At 48.1% G+C, this 16,828-nt stretch overlaps 1 protein-coding gene across 1 annotated transcript in view; it reads left to right on the forward strand.

Moving 5' to 3' along the window:
- The window catches only part of CASQ2 (calsequestrin 2), a 39,621-nt gene extending 25,453 nt beyond the window's left edge, over positions 1–14,168 (forward strand). The window contains exons 8-11 of the mRNA XM_010395965.4: positions 2,366–2,420; positions 3,037–3,137; positions 3,520–3,594; positions 7,389–14,168. Coding sequence (XP_010394267.1) covers positions 2,366–2,420; positions 3,037–3,137; positions 3,520–3,594; positions 7,389–7,595 — 438 coding nt within the window. The 3' untranslated portion in view covers positions 7,596–14,168. The remainder of the gene's footprint in view (positions 1–2,365; positions 2,421–3,036; positions 3,138–3,519; positions 3,595–7,388) is intronic.
- The last annotated feature ends 2,660 nt before the right edge of the window (positions 14,169–16,828 follow it).

Genomic DNA, 16,828 nt, shown 5'->3' on the forward strand with positions numbered 1-16,828 from the left:
CCTGCTTGCTGGGTGAGCTACGGAGATCGTGCAGATGTCCCATGGAAACTAACATTCATAGACTGGTTTGGGTTCAAAGGGAGCTTAAAGATCATGTAGTTCCAACCTCTCTGCTGTGGCAGGGACACCTTCCACTAAACCAGGTTCCTCAAAGCCCCATCTGACCTGACCCTGAACATTTCCAGGGATGGGGCATCCACAACTTCTCTGGGAATCCTGTTCAAGAGTCTCACCAACCTCACAGTAAAGAATTGCTTCCTAACATCCTGTCTAAATCTACCCTCATTCAGTTTAAAGCCATTCTCCCTCATCCTGTCACTACATGTCCTTGTAAAAGTACCAGGGCCACTGTACAATTCAAAATGCAAGTGAAGGCAGGTAGTACAGTTGATTATATAAATTTCAAAGCAGATAGTGCATTGGTTGCACTTCTTGGGATGCAAGCAAGATGCAAATCAGCAACTGTGAGGAACTAACCAGCATGGTGTCCCCTATCACACACAGAGGACTCTTGTGGTCTGCAAGGGTGGGGAAGAAGGGAAGGGTGAAAATGAAAGCAAAAGTGTGTATAACAAGTTATCCCTTCACTGTGAATGAATATGATGTTAAAAGCTGGTCAGGGGCCCTCAAGGGCCAGATGAACGCTGAAAAACAAAACTGAACAGGTGCTTTACAGACATTAAGAAAGATGCAGTCATTCTTCCAAAAGGCTCAACACATTTATAACAGCATTCAGATGTCCACTTCTTGGCTGTGTAACATGAAACATTGCGGGACTCCAAAGTGGCAAAAACCTTGGGAGCCTTTAATACAGCAAGGCAAGAGGTAATAAAACTGAACCAGGAGTTATGAGTCACTTAGGCATGATAGCTTTTCATTTTGTTTTGAAATACAGATTCTGTATAGAACACAGCTTCCAAGATCCACCAAAGCCCCTCCAAGGTTTTTAATGGAGCTTCAGGGAGATCCAAATTTCACATGCACTGGTTTCACTTTCATACTGAACATATTCTAAAAAGTGTGAACTCCCAGTGGTGGGACGCTTGTTTAATCAGCAGCCTGGGAATACAGAGCTTGCCTTTGCGATGAGCAGTGGGCTCATAACTACAGAAGACAGGGGGCTGGATTCTGATCTCACTGCAAGTTCACAACATCCTCAGTGCCTTCACTGGAGTTACTCCAGTTTTGTTTGCTGCTTTGTAGGCCAGAATAGAGCTGCATTATAGAGGTATATACATGTAATTATATATGGCATATAGATATAAACTTTTTATTTTGCTGTCTGACAAAATAAATAAAATAGCAATTATGCTAGCAAATACGTAGAAAAAGCAACAGTGTGAATTTTGCCAGCTGCAAGTGGTCTGAATCCCAAGTAAATCTGCCTAGAATGTCCTGGTGAAAACATATTCCCTGAAGACATCCACAAAGGTTCAGCATCCGCTATTGTTTTTAAAGATAATGTTTTCCACTTAATCTTTCAGGGGGTTTTTTCCCTTTCAGTTTTTGTTGGTGGCTTTGTCACCTCTGGGCTCAGAAGGGAAAAGAAATTAGCATTTAGATGGGAATTTTTTCTTGCATTAATACCAATTGAAATGGAAGCCGAGACTGACGGTGGGTGAGGAAGGCGAAACCGGTCCATGGGATAATTCAGAGATGACATTCATAGCAGGCGGATGATGAACCGGCCAGCAGATCCATTGGCCTTTGCCAATATCATTACTCACATGTTTCATGGAGAAAAGTAATCCATCAGGCTGTAATTTCTGTCTTCCACTCACTGGACCCCCAAAATGAGCCCCCCACTCAATTTCCCTCACTGTTCACAGAGACCCTCACCTAAAGCAGGGACCCTTCACCTCCAAAAAGGGGCCCAAATGAGCCACCTTGCCTCTCATATTGTGAGAAAACCTCCTTTGCTGGCCACAAAGGAGCTTGTTTTGGGGCTGAGTGTGGTGGCAGATACTTGTTTCCTGCAAACCTTCCCCCGGGAGCTGAAAATTTATGAGGGTAGGTGGCCTCAGGCATGAAGGGGGAGCCTCTATTCTCATGCTAGAGGGACCTTGACCTTTTCTGCAGAGAAGCTTTTGCCTCACACCATCAAAAGCTCCCTTGCCATTGCCATCATGGTGCTCACCTCATTTTAATCTGAACAGTTTCAACAACACCACCCAAACTACCCCCTTCAGCACCTAATACCTTCATGACTCAGCCTCACCTCAGCTCCCATTTCTGGTGTCTCAGTAGTCAAGCCTCCCTTTGTAACTGTCCCTTTTGAAGGCATCCCACTGCTCCTCATCTCCAGCAACCACCCAGACTCCATCCTCCCTCCCTGGCGCATCAGTAATAGTTGTGTTTTTTCCAGGAGGATGACATGGAGGGTATCCACATCGTAGCCTTTGCTGAAGAAGACGACCCAGGTAGGAGGCCATTTTCTTCCTTGTGTGACTCTCCATCCTTCAAGAAAGTGTATTTTCACGTGCTTTGTTTGCATTGTAAACACCCACTGGGTGTTTGTGCTGGTGGGACTCAAAAATTGGATATAAACAGATGATTTCCTGGGGAAAAAAAGTCATTCCCTCCACCCCCATACCAGGATTTGCTCCCTAACTCTTCATCCATCTTTCTGTGTGGCTCTGTGAAAGTGCTGAGGGCTGGGTGTGGGATAGGCATGTGGGAAACCTGAGGCCACCAACTCCTGAAAAACTGTGGCATCAGTGCTTCTGAGAGCCATCAGCAAATCGGAAAGCTTTGGCCTCTTGGGAGCTCAGTTCCTCCCTCACTACAAGAAAATAGTGACATTGTTCCACTCCACGGAAGGATTATGAGGCTTAATTCATGTGTAACTAATTTCAATACCCGAGGAGGATGCTTGAAATTAAAAGCCTTATTATCAAAAGAAAGCGCTGGGAGACAGCATTTTAATGAGAACTATAAACAACGCCTGTGTGCATAGGGGAGCCAGGGAAAAAACCCACAAGCAAAACGTGCCTGTGCGTTTGCAAGAGAGTTGCAGTGGTTCGTATATCATTTCAGACGGTTTTGAGTTCCTGGAAATCCTGAAGCAGGTTGCCAGGGACAACACCGATAATCCCGACCTGAGCATTGTCTGGATTGACCCTGATGACTTTCCTCTGGTGAGTGGCAGAGGCTCTTTCCCATTCTTGGTTTAATTTGTGGATGGGGTGGGCATGAGGGGGTGTGTGGGGGTGTGCGTGTGCTCACACGAGTGCAGGAATTGCCCCAGGGAATCTGGGACAGGGAAGCATGGGAAACTGGACCACAGGCCATCCCCTTGAAGGCTGCTTGTTTGGGTCTGCCTCCCAAGGCAGATTTGGGAACACCCCCAGAGTCAGCACTTTGCTTTGCCATGTGTGGCAGCCCAAGCTTGCGTGCAGCATCTCCTCTCTCCTGTGTACACATCGATGCACATTCCTTGCTCCACAGCCCAGCTGACTGAACTAATGCGACAAGGCCTTGCAAACACCCCTGTCTGAGCTTTGTGTCTCTCTCCTGCAGCTCATCACTTACTGGGAGAAGACCTTCAAGATTGACCTGTTCAGACCACAGATCGGGGTGGTGAACGTCACAGACGTGAGTAGCATGTGCCCAGAAAATCCAGGGATCCCAAAATTAGGGTGCTAGAAAGGGTGGGTTCTGAGGTACACTGGAATCAGTGGGATTTCCACTGTTAAGTGCAAGTAGAACAGGCTTTTTCCCTGGGGAAAAAAACATGAAGACCTCACCGCTCCCACATGCCAGAGGGTTTGTAACACTTTGGATGTTGGACTTGAGGGCTTTAGTCTGAGTGTGTTTCTGCTCCCAAATCACACACAAACCACACCTGCTGAGGACAGGACCAGCCTCTGTGGCCTGGGATTCAGGGCTTTGCCCAGTTTTGGTTTCAAGTTCTTGCATTTCTGTCCCAACCCACAACACACACCTTTGTCCATTACCTGCTCTGACAGGCTGGGGGGGCTTTGTGGAGAAAAAGTGTGTGTAGGGGGGAAAGAAAGCCATGCTTAGCGGAAGAGAAGAGGAGAAAAAGGAGGTTGTTTTTTTCTACAGAAGCAAAAGGGCACAGCTTGAGTGTAGGAGGGAAAGACTTTCCCTGACAGATGACAGGGAGAAACTGCACAGCTTGAAAAAAACTAAATAAATACGCAGCTTTAACAGAAGTACAGCATAAACTGGTAAAGAAGGGATCCTGCTGTGGTAAGGAGCATGCACGGGGGTTCATCCAGGCCCTCCTCCCCTTCAGCCACTGCTGTGCAGGTAGTGCTGGAGAGATTTAGGTGGGAAGAGGAGAGCTGCCAGCCCCACACCCCAGGTGGCAATGAAGGTTTCCACACCATCCCACAGGCAGCAGCTGCAGAGGGAGACCTGCAGAGACAGGTGCTCCTTTGGCACAGCTGAGGGAGCAACAGTACCCACAGCACCCACAGCTGTGCTATTGGGACAACTTTCTAGCAGCTACTGTTTTCACTATGGCTGCCTTCAAACCAGCAAGCTATGGAACTGATCTGGTGCTGCCCACACGCTGTGGGCTTTAAAGGCAGGTGGGAGAGGGACCCATCTGACCCTCACCAGTAGAGATCTCATGAGGGCTGCTGAGTGCAATGTAACATGCTTCACAGCCCTGACACAGAGAGAAACCATTCTTTCCTCTTTCTGACAATAACACTCCAGATGATCAGAGAGCTTGTAACGCAGCATGCTCCTGCCTGGCTTACCTATTACCTTAGTTTATTTTTAATGTTTAAGTGCTGGGTGTTTGTTTTAAACTCTTTAAAATGAACCTGTGTGGGTATGTAAGTGTCTCTGGCAGCAGCAATCTCTCCACCGCAGAAGTGTTTGTAAATTGGTGCTTGAGTTCATGTTTGAAATTTGAGTCATAAGTGAACTTGATGTTTCGTTAGAAGAGAGCAGTGAGGGAATTAAAGCTGGGACAAGTGTGTGGGGCTGGGTGCTGATTTGACTCAACACTGACCTGGCTTCCAGCCTCCACATCCTCTCTCCTGTATCGCCCCAGAAGAAGAGGAACAGCAAGGGTGTACTGGATGGTTGTGCCTCCTGTTGTAACAGATGCTGCAAGACCTTAACATGGGAGACGTGATGGGTGGGGAAGACAAAGCAACGGTGTTGTGAAGAAAGCAGAGCCCTTGGATTTTGCTCATCCCATCGAGGGGGTTGAGAGGCTGACTTGGGAGTCATGGAGTAGTTTCAGCCCTGGCTGGATGTGAGCTTTTTGCCTGTAAAAGAGCAGTACTCCACCAGACCATGGGGCAGACACCTAGGGAGTGAAGACCCAGGGAGTTAAGGCTTGTTCGCAGAATTTTTAAGGGAGAGACAAAAGGGAAAAGGGCCAAAATGTCATGTGTCACCTAAGATCATGGGAGAAGTGAATGGACAAGCCAGAAGAGAGCTCAAGTCTTCCAGTCTTTTGCCCTTAGTACTAGCCCTTAGTACAGTATCTCCCTTCATTATGTTTACTGTGACTGGTCATTTTTAAGTCATGTCAAAGCTACATTAAACAGCAATCAGTGGAAATTCATGGAAGTCGGATTCTCAGTGGCATGAGAGTCATATAGAATGCAGAATTAGGTAAGAACATGCCTTATTATTCAGCAGTCACTCAGAGACCCATAAAAACTCATGCATTATCTGGCTTTGATATAGTAAATGTTTCAGGTTGTTGATTATAGTATTTGCAGGTTTTATTTCATTCCTCTTAAGTCCTTTTTTGATTTCTCGAGAGAGATTTAAGAAAGTTCTAGGTTGGCAGGTGATATCTAAAACAAACATTGAGCTCATTTTGTTATTTCAGTGTTACATCACTGCATTCAACCAAGTTACATAGGTACAAAGTGGGACTTAAACAACAGAGTGAAAATAAACACTGCTGTTGGCTTCAGTGGACATAACCCTTGTGACCCCATCACTTCTGTAAAAACCTGCCAATGCAAACACCAGAGCTCCCAGCAGCCCCAGGTGGCTCATCACATTGTGGTGACTGGCTCAGGACTAGGGCTATGATGCCCTGCAAATTATCGCTGCTTTATTTGCACAGCACCTTCTCAAGGTTAAATGGAGCCACTCCTCTTCCCATTATTTAAAAGTGTCACTTTTTGCCACACAAACAGTCCTGAGGTTAGGGACATGAACATTCGCGTGAAGCAAGAGCTGCATGTCTCTCCATGGCTCTTTTTTATTGCCGTTTTGATGATTTAGGATGGATATATTGTATGGGAGACACAGCTTTCCTTGAGCAGAAATTGGTCTGGCTTTTTAGTAAGCCATAAATCAAAGAGAACTAGGTAACACAGATAGGGAAAGAAGTTGGATTCATTTGCAAAAGCTGGTAGTTTTCTTCTGATATGTGAAGACCACTTGCTTCTGCAACATCAAATGCTGAATGAGATAACCTCATAGCGCCTCTGCAAAATAGGAGGCTGATCCTGTTTTATGGAGGGGAGACAGTGAAGGGAAAGGGGCTTATCCAGGCATTTAAGCAAGGAACCTATGGCAAAGCAGAGAGGAAAACTTTCATTTCCAGGCCTCAGAGACCATCCAAGCTTGCTGTCCCTGGGTAACAGCCACAATTTTGTCATTGTCTTCTTACTGAATTCCCCCATCCCCTTTGGTTGATGGAAGTGATGCAGACAGCTGGAGGGAAAGAGCAGTGGTACCTGCAGTCCAGGGCATTGGTGTTTCTCACCATTCTTCAGCTGAGATGCATGATGTGCTACCTCAGCCATGCATGGGAGCATGGCTGAGATGATCTGAGGAAAGGGTCTTCCAAGAGCAAGAACCATTATCACAGATGGAGAGTCTAGAGCAGGGTCTTGAGACAAAGGTGAGGTTGGGGAGAAGGGGTGCTGGAAGAGGGTTGTAAAGGCTCCAAGGAAGAGGTCCCAGAAGGGCTCTGGACGGAAGGAGGGAAACACTGATGTCCTGTGAACTGGGGTAAGGCAGGGGCTGCTGGCAGAGGTCTCTTTGAGGTCTCTGCGTAGGCTTGGAGTCTACAGAACTGTCCAGGTAGAGTGAGGAAAGCATCAGGTGGGCAACGCTCCTGCTCACAGGTATAGGCAGTGGGCACACATCTCGTCAGGGCACACAGCACCACCACACACTCCTGCAAACCTGCTGACCAGTCCCACTGCCCCTGGTCAGACGCAGCAGCACTCCAGGGGGAAGTGGTGATCCCAATGCATGGGCAGAGAGATGCTCTGGCTGAGCCTGTGCAGAGGCTGTGTCAGAGGGAGCTAACACCGCCACCATCCCTGCATCCCACCTGTGGTCCGACCTTCACCCCAACAAAAGCTGTGTACCCCATCTCTTCCCCGTGTTCCCAAGGGCAGCTAATCCCTCATCACCTGTCCCCGCAGGCTGACAGCGTTTGGATGGACATCAGAGATGATGATGACCTGCCCACAGCCGAGGAGCTGGAGGACTGGATAGAGGACGTGCTTTCTGGGAAGATAAATACCGAAGATGATGACGACGATGAAGATGATGATGATGACGATGATGACGACGATGATGACGATGATGATGATGATGACGACGACGACGATGATGATGATGATGACTAACTGTGACTCTGTGCAGTTTGACTTGTGGGGCCCGAGAGCCCTCGCCCTGCGGCAGGTCCCTCCATTGGAAGACCTATGTTTGAGCATCAGCAAGCACCGCTGCTCCTCTTTCCCCCCTGCCCCGCTCCCCCTGCCCTCGCCCTTGCTGGCACCCCCTCGCCTGATTCCCAGCGATGCCGAGCCACCGGGACTGCCCCTGTGGAGGGCAGCACCTGCAGGCATCCAGCACCGCTGCAAATCATGCCTCCTTAGTAAGGACAGTAGGAATCTGCAGGGAATCTGCCCCGAGTGTCCCAGGGCAGGAGAAAAGTGCCTGCCTGCTTGCTGCCAGAGGGACGCAGGGAGCCAGTTTGTATCTTCTGTGTTCATCAGCCCAGCACTTAACATCCAAAGACCAAATCTCACTTCAAGACATAGGGAAAACCCTAACTGTAAAGTTTAGCCCTTTTATTAAACACAATGCCCTTTGCAGCTACTCTGCCAAGACCACTCAATCCTGCAAGTTCTGCTGCGGGAGTCTGTCACTACTCCCTAACATGCTAAGAGCAGCAAAATGCTTTGGGAGGGGAGGGAGGTTTTAGGGATGCTATTAAAGTTTTCAGTGATTCCACATAACAACAGGATATTCTTGTCTGGCAGTGCAATGCAAAACCAAACACCGGTCCCCTGTCTGAACCTCTTCTTGAAAGCTTGGGCCACAGCTGGAGTTGGTGCAGGGGGCCTGATATGAAACATCAAAGCTTGTGAGTTCCTGAACTGCTGGACAGGCTGATCCAGCTCTGAGCCCAGTCTGAGGCCAAACCACTGAGTTTGAAGATCGTGGCACTGAGCCAAGGCAATGGAAACATCCATAGGAGCCCACCCTGAAGCACTCCTATTCCCCATGACCTTCCAGCTGTTGCTGACTCTTCACCCAAACCCTGTGTAGCATCTTTTCCCATGATCAAGATGTTGGGAGGGAACACAGCCATCCAAACATATTAGATAGTGGATGAGGTGTGTTGGGGCATGAGCAGTGGACAGATTCAAGCTGCTTGGCTTTTGAGTATTTAGTTGGACAGTTACTCCCTGCTTAGAGACTCAGGTGTCCCATGTGAGAAGCCTCTTTTGGCTGCAGGCTGAGTAGGAGCTCAGAGCACCAGTTTGCAGTCAAGGGGTCACTCACAAAGCCAAGGGTCTGTAACACAGTCCTGGTGAGTGCAGCACCATCCATGTGCAGGTGACTGTGGCAGCATTAGGTGTCCTTGCTTTCCCATGCCAGCAGATTTCAATTATCTTGGCTTCTTAGGTTTGGCAATAGTGCAATGAATGGAGAGTTTGGAGATGGTTTTATCTTTATAAATACATTTATAAAGATGCTCTCCAGTTGTCCAGAGTTGTTGGCATAGGTAGTGTTCACATCTCCTCTCTTGCTACAAACAAAAAACATTGTTCTGACCATCCTTATACTGGTAGAGGACAGAGGTACGTGATGTCAGGGGAAATAACAGTGCAAGGGACAGAAGAATCAGAGCTCGTTACACAAATGTGAATCAGCCTGATGAGAAACAATGTTTACACACTATATATTTCCTTTATCAGATGAACTGCAAAGCAAGATTTTATAGATTTTTTTTTTCCTGCCTGTTGATCAGTTTTTTTGACTCTCTCTCTCTCTACATGAGCTGAAATACAAATTTGAAACTACCGGTATAAAAAAGCTGAAGTATTGATATGTTCCCATGTGTGCCATATCACGTTGGTGGAAAGTGCCACTATGAATGACACATGGCTGGATATCCCTCTGTCTCAATGCACATGAATGAATACTGTGCTAACATGGCAAATGACTGTAGGCCAAGTTAGCTCCTTGTTGAGCATCAAACACTCATGTGCTTTACAGATACAGCCTCTTAGAGGAATAGACAAGGCAGCAAAGCCTCCAGTTCAACCATTTGCCCTTTCTTGCTTCCCTTATGATGCATAAGAATTGCCTGGAAGATGAACCAAGTTTGTTCAGTGAGAACGTTCACCTGGTTGCTCTGGGGTGATGAACAACTTTCCAAAGCCTTGAAATTCAGGGTGCTCTCAGCATGGAAGTCTCCTCCTCTCTTTCATTCACACCCCACTCTCTGCTGGCGAACAGGATGCCCAGCACTCTCCTGCTCTTTCCTCAAGAAGTTTGCTGGAGGAAGCCCAGGTCTGAGAGGGAGTGAGCAGGATTCAAGATCTCATTCATGCACACTGGTAAGGAGCAAGAAGAGGCAGAACTAGCCCTCTGGTAATCTTCTGGCCTGTGATTAAGGGACAACTACTGATCTGAGAAAATAATTAGCTTATCTTTACCTTTGGGCTATTCCCAGGAGGAAAACATTCACAGAGTCACCCTGCATAAGGCAACAGCCTGCACTGGCCCTGTGCCTCCACATCAGTCACTCCAAACATGAAGAAGAAATTAAGAGTTGGTCTATTGCCGTTCCTAACCAGCACAATCTCCAGCCACACTGATTGCCTGGGTGCTTTCTGCATGCTCCTCTCCCACTGTGGACGCCCCTCTGTTCTGAAGTGCCCCACTCTAGATGCTCTGGGAGGCACAGGTTACCCAGGCAGAGCAGGCAGACCCTGCAAACAGCACCAGGGACATGTTCAAGTGCACAGGTGTTTCACAGGCACTTAAACACTTCAAAGCAACAGACCTCTAGGGAGAGAAGAAATAAATAATGTAGAAGTGCAGAGGCTGAACTCATACTGGGGAGTGGTGCCAGCGGTTTATAGAAAGTTTCCCTTGAAACTTTTGCAAGAAAGAGCTATTCCAACAGCTGCCACTCCTTCGTGCCAGGCATGGGGCTGCCCTTTCTCTCTTCCTTCAGTCTGCCATTACAGTTCTTGTCATTGTCTTTGCCCACAAACAGGGACTATTTATCGTCAGCTTTTGGGATAAACACATTAAAAGTTAGGAAAGCATTGCCACAGAGGAAGGATTGCAGCAATGAGGGTGGGTGGGCAGCAAAGCCTTTCCCATTTACTCATAACACCTCCTCTGCCTTGAGATCCTAATAACCAAACAGCTGAATGACTCAATGCCCCTTGTGAAGGAGGTGGCAGCTTGAATTTGAGTGTTTTCCTTGCAGGGACAGTGGTATGAGGATGACACACAGGACCGCAAGCCCAGGTGCTCCCGGGGTCCTCAGTCAGAAGTAGGAACAACTGGCATTTGAAAGGCACTGGTGGCCCTGAGGAGCAGTCAGGCTAACCCTGCCCACTATACCCTGAGAAGGAAAAAGTCAGCACATTTGGATGAGGAACCTGCAAAAAAACCCCTTTATTAAAAAAATATGAATTTGTGTATGTGGGCAGCACTGAGTGCTTAACAAGCATGTCTCTCTTCACAAATAGTTCTTTTTCTCCAGCATGTTAACTAGACATATTAAATGGGTCTTTATACAGATAAAGACAGGAATTGTATTTTGCCCTCATCCAACTGTGAGTGCTTCAAGCTGATCAGTTTCTTCACAGAATCATTCAGTCATTTTGATTGGAAAAGAACCCTAAGATCATTGAGTCTGACCATTAACCCACCAATGTCAAGTTAATTCCCAAAGTACTCCAAAGCCTGGTGAGGACCCCCCTAACATGCAGTATGTGGCAAGAACACCAAGTTATGCAGCACCTCCTCCCAGTCCCCAGACTCAGGGCTGGAGGGCACCACCCAGGGGTTTGTTTGGGGTTCAGTACCACAGCCCACCCTGTGCTGCTCATGGATAACAATCAAGGGAGAGGGAAACCCATCAGGAGCAACACACTGCAGCTCTCATACTGCAGCACGGAGGAGAAAGTTTCTGGCTTTGCAGCAGTCGCTGATATAGAGGCTCTGTGAACCCAAAAGTGCTCTGAGTTTATGTCAACCATTTGGGAAACAGCTGCAGGGGGAAAGGACAAGGCAGGCACTCTGGAAATCACAGATTACTCCATGGTTTCAGAGTCAGCTGTGTCATGCAGTTTTTGTGATGTTTGTGATGTTTTGTGATGTTTGTGAGGAGTGATGAGTCTGCTGTCTCTCCCTTGGGAGAGGAATGGCCCCATAGTGAAACCAGAGATCTCAGCTGCTTCCCATCCCAGAATGAAGCTGCTCAGCTAGACACCAACGTGAACACAGAGCCGAGGACACCAGCTGCTTCTCCATGTCTGTCTGCACATCATACCTAAAGAAATGATTGATTCATTACAGAGACCAAACAAGAAACATCGCCTTTTATTCCCAGGAAAATAATTAATTAGACACGAACATATCACTTCCCAGCTGCCACTGACTTACAGTCTTGTGGCAGGCCAAGATTGCATCTGGATTCCTCTCCACTGCAGCAAAGCTTTGGCTTTCAGGAAGTCCCACACACAGCCAGTTGTACATCGATGCCTGGACTTGGGAGGCTGAAGAGAAGGATGGGCAAACAGGCAGGAAGCAACCCAGCCCTCTGAGGCAAAGCTCATCTGCCTCGCTGCCTCCTGGCTACTTTCACACCCCAGGTGCATCTATGCCATGCAGCACAAGAGCAGCTGCTAGAAACTGGAAACAGCAGAGCACAGCAGGAAGGATAACTGACCTCGGTAATGAGGCTGTGCCAGCAGGACTGTGTCGTACCTGAGACCCAAGGCTCTGTGTCAACTCACTGCACTGCAGCATCCCCTGCCTTGTCCCCGCTCCCTTGTACCACTGACCCCTAGCAAAGCAGCCCTTGGGTGGTCAGTACCCCTGGGGGACAGCTGTGGGATGACTCTCACACCTCTTTGGCAGAAAATGACATCTAATGACAATGGGGACCATGGGGCAGGGTTCTGGGCAGAGTCTTGGCCCAGCTCCCAGAACACTCTGCCAGGTTTAAAAGGTGCTAAGCTATTTAAAGGAAAAAAAGGCTACCGAGCTTCCTTGCAGCTTGAAGACCCGTTTCAGGAATCAGATTACAAACTGCCTTTGGGATGGAAGCAAAGACCCTTCTGGTGCCTTGCTCCCCCCTTGCGCTTTCTCTTGCCAAGCCCCTTTGATAAAGGGGATCAGCAAAGCACTCAAGGGGCATTGTCCCTAATGCTATGGAAAACAAGAAAACAGCTTTTTCACTTTCTTTTCATGCCTCTTGACTTACTACTCTTCTGACCTTCAGTGGCTCCCCAAATTTATTTTCTCTCTCCATTTCTATGTAGCCAAACTTCCTCTTCTCCTCAACCCACCCCCACAGCATATGGTACTGAGGGTCACTGAAGGACAGAGCCCTTCCCTGCCCCTACTGCTTGTATTCATCCCAGCCCAGGGAGACAGCAGCCTCCCTCACACCACTGCCATGAACTGGCTGTGCTGGATCCCCATAGCTGTGAACATCAGGAGGGACAACATTTCCTTTCTGAGGAGAAAGATGTGCGGACAAGGCCATCACTGGCTTTTATTTTGAGCGGGACAGGTGGGACATGCTCAAGGAAAAGCCATTTCACCAGCCTGGGCAGAAGCACCAGAATTTTTTTGGTGGACTTCTTTTCCCACTGTCCCAAAATCCAGATGAGGAACCACCACCCTGCAACCAAGCCCTGACTGTGGTCACTGCGGGAAGAGACCAGTAACACCCAGTGCCACCAGCAATCACACCACTACACCATCTGAGCAGAAGACAAGTGTCATGGTTTCACATACAAGAAATAAGCCTTGAGGGTTAAATGAGCTGAGTTTGCTGGAAGGGGTATCCCATATTCGACAGCAGCCAGAAAGCCACCTCCCTGCCAGAGACTACCAGTGGCTGGCCTGACTGAGCCTTCTCTTGGTGGTGGGTGGTAAGTGACTTAAATAGCCATGGGCAACCTCACCTGCTTTTGCATTTGGAGAAATCCCAGCTTGAATCAGGTCCCTCCCTCAGTAACACAGGTAAAAAAATAAAGTGTTGTTTGACCAGAGAGCAGCCCTGAAATTTGCCCGGTGTCAGATTGTGATTTTTGCTTTAAAATTCAATGCAACATTCAAAATCCTGCTCCTGCTAGTGACAAAGAGAGGGGTTATTGAACAAAAAAAGTAGCTAAATGTTTGAGGAACATTTTAGTCCTCACAAAATGAAGTTGCTGAAGGAATTTGCCCAGCTTCCCACAGTCTAGTTACTGAATTACTAAACCAGTTTCTCACAACGACTTACAAAGCGAAATTATAATCAACTGTAGGATCTGGTATTATGAGTACTCAAGAATGAGCTTTTACAAAATAGAAGCTAAAAGGTTTGCAGATCTGTTTCACATCTGTGGCCCAGATATAATCAGCTCCTTCTTGTTCCCTCTTTTAAAGCATGCCCACAGCATCTGACTTGTGCTGAAGAGAGGTCCAAAGAGCCTTAACATTCTGAATATCTCTTAAAACTTTCAAAGAGGCTGAATCAAATGTGTTTTGTCAAGAACTCCCTTCTCCCCATGCATCCACTTTTCACTTGTGCTACCTTTTTAAATAATAAGAATTAAAAAGGAAAAAAGCAAGACAACCAAGACTATATGTTTAAGCATTTGTAAGCTTGATTTTTGCCTTTGGAAGATACTTAAAATGTTTCAATTTACAGAGTAGCTTCGTGCCTAGAGCAATTTGTGGTGTCTCAGTTTTTTTAAATCTCTGTGCCTTCATGTTCCTAAGGATGCTGGAGGGAAAACCCACGCCCTAAACTCTAAGGTCTCCTGCACTGACTTCACATTGCCTTGTGTTACTGTCTCTCTTGAGGCTTTGCTGCTTTCTCCATATTCTGATACACAAGCAAGGTGGATGCATTGAGCTACCCCACATGCGCATCCACAAGGTAGAAGTTATCTTTCTCCTTCCTCTTTTAAGTTGTATTTAGTGCTGCCCACACAGAGCCCAAAGACTGATTGTTCCCTCTGTCCTGGCTGTGGTCCCTGCAGCAAACACCTGTTCTCCTTCTCCTGCAGGCAGGACCCACGGGCTTTGGGAGGCCAAAGAGGAGCAGCGCCACTGTGGGAGGGTTCCTGGGATCTCCAGGTTATCCTCATTAACTGAGCTGGAACCAGAGCAAGCCCCAAATCCTGTACAGAAGTCTTCACTCCACTCAGGTCCCCAGATTTTGGAGGAAGGGAAGATCAGCTCAGGGCTTTGGAGTAGGCTGGCAGTTTTGCAGCACACCCCAGCCTGAACACAGGCTATGATGTGAGCAGCAGTCAGGAGGGGCAGGGGGGAACCCGAACAACCCACAACCTTTTCCAAGTTCATTATGGAGAGGGACAGGGAGATGGGGACAAACAGGAAAACAGCTTTCTTCCCGTTTGAGGTACTCCCCTTTTTCCTAGCAACATGTCAGCACAAACTAGCACACAAGCTCACAGCAGGGCTGTAAAACTTGTTACAGCTTTTCAAAGCAACTCGGGTAACCCTGTTCACAGCTCACGATTTATGCATAGGCCATCACCCCACTACACCATCCCCACTTCTGCAGACACATTGTGCTCAGTGCTCTTTTCTCTCAGCACCTCCTGACCCAGCAGTCCATGGATGCACACATGAAATGGGAATGGACACCCTTGCCCCAGTGGATTATCTGTCAGTACCGGAAAGGACTGTAACCTAAACCCATCACCTTCCCAATCCAACATAAACTCGGGAGTGCTGTTGAAAGACAAATCAAAGCACTCTGCTTGGCCAATTCCCAACATACCTTCCCTTCCTGCATGCTGTTGTGAGACACCATGTCCTGCTGAGAGATCCCCTTCCCCTTGCACCTACCCCACCTGTCCCTAGCTCCAGGACCCCTTGGAAGCCCTTGAGTTCAACCCCTCCTGTACTTGCCAGGAGTCTAGACCTGGGGCTGACACAGCAGAGCCAGTTCACTGCACCAGGAAATGTTTTGGGATTTGAAGCCTTGACGACATCCACAGCCAGATGTCTCACTGAACTATTAATTTAGCTAACAATATCACATGGTGAGGCACTGCTAGTGCTTCAAGCAAGGCTCTGGAACCGGTTGCTGAAGGTGATAAATCCCTTTCTTGCCCTGTTTGTTATGCCCTGACTGCATGTGGCCCTTTTGCCCCATAGATTCCCACTTCATTCCCCACAGCTGATGTTTTCTCACTGCCCATGACTGTGAGGCCTGGTCCCATCACCTACCAGGGCCAATCAATCTTCACATGAACTAAGCCCCAGCTCAGCCACCAAATACCCATAGCAGTGGTTGCTGCTGTGCTGTCTCAGGGCAGCCAGTGCCTTATGCCCATATGGTCAAGAGGGGCACTGCAGGAGAGGCATCTCCTCCTAAAGTCCAGTATGTCCCTCAGGCAGAACATGCTTACCTCTGGTTCAGCATGCCAGGTCCTTCCAAGTGGTGGGATTTTTCCAGTAAAAGACTCCATCCCCTTTCTGTCAGAGGTTTGGGTCAGTAACACTTAACCCAGCATTGCACCTGGGGCTCCATCACACCTCAAAGGTCCATGCAATTTCAGTGAAAAGACTTGGCCAAACCAGATCAGCTCCCTCAGCTCTAATTTCTGCTGAGCTACATACCACAGCCCTTTATGATTCAGATATCTGAGCTCTGGGTGAAAGCCAAGGGAACTAGTCCCTCTAGCAAAGCCTGTTCCTTCCATCAGCTTCCACAGCCCACAGCAGGACAGAAAGCGCCACGAACGGCAGCAGTCAGGTGTCGATTTGGTATCAGCACTATCCCAGAAATTAAACAGAGCGTGCTGAACTCACATGTAAAGACACAGCTCTCAAGGCTAAGAGCCTGGAACGAGGCTGACAAGCCCAGTGTCTTGTTTATGCCAAATTCCTGCTGCTTACACCTTCCCATGACACACCTGTGGCCAACTCCCACAGAGCCTTTACCTACAAAGCTCCAGTCTGACAACTCAGGTCTTCCTCTGAGGGGCAGGAGGGGACCAGCAATGGCTGCACCCCCATTTCAGGCTCTGCAGGGCAGCAGCAGTGCTCTTTCCTTTCCCTGGCCATCTCTGGGAGCTGACCTGCAAGCAGTGAGGGGCTGGGCAAAGCACCAGCAGGATGAAGGGCACAGATCAAAAGCAGAGATCAACGGAGGGCAGGAGGTAGAACAGAGCACACCCCTGTCCCACCCTTCCTGCTTCCTCCCAGGCCTTAGGTCAGCTCTCTCTAGCCCAAATACATCTGTCTCCCCACAAGCAGAGATTTACCCATGTGGCTGTTTCTCTTCACAGGCATTTTTGTCTGTGCTGCTTATCTCCACAACTGCTGCACTCTTTTTCACTGAAGAGCA

Source organism: Corvus cornix, chromosome 1 (genome assembly GCF_000738735.6).
Source record: "Corvus cornix cornix isolate S_Up_H32 chromosome 1, ASM73873v5, whole genome shotgun sequence".
Taxonomy (NCBI): Eukaryota; Metazoa; Chordata; class Aves; order Passeriformes; family Corvidae; genus Corvus; species Corvus cornix.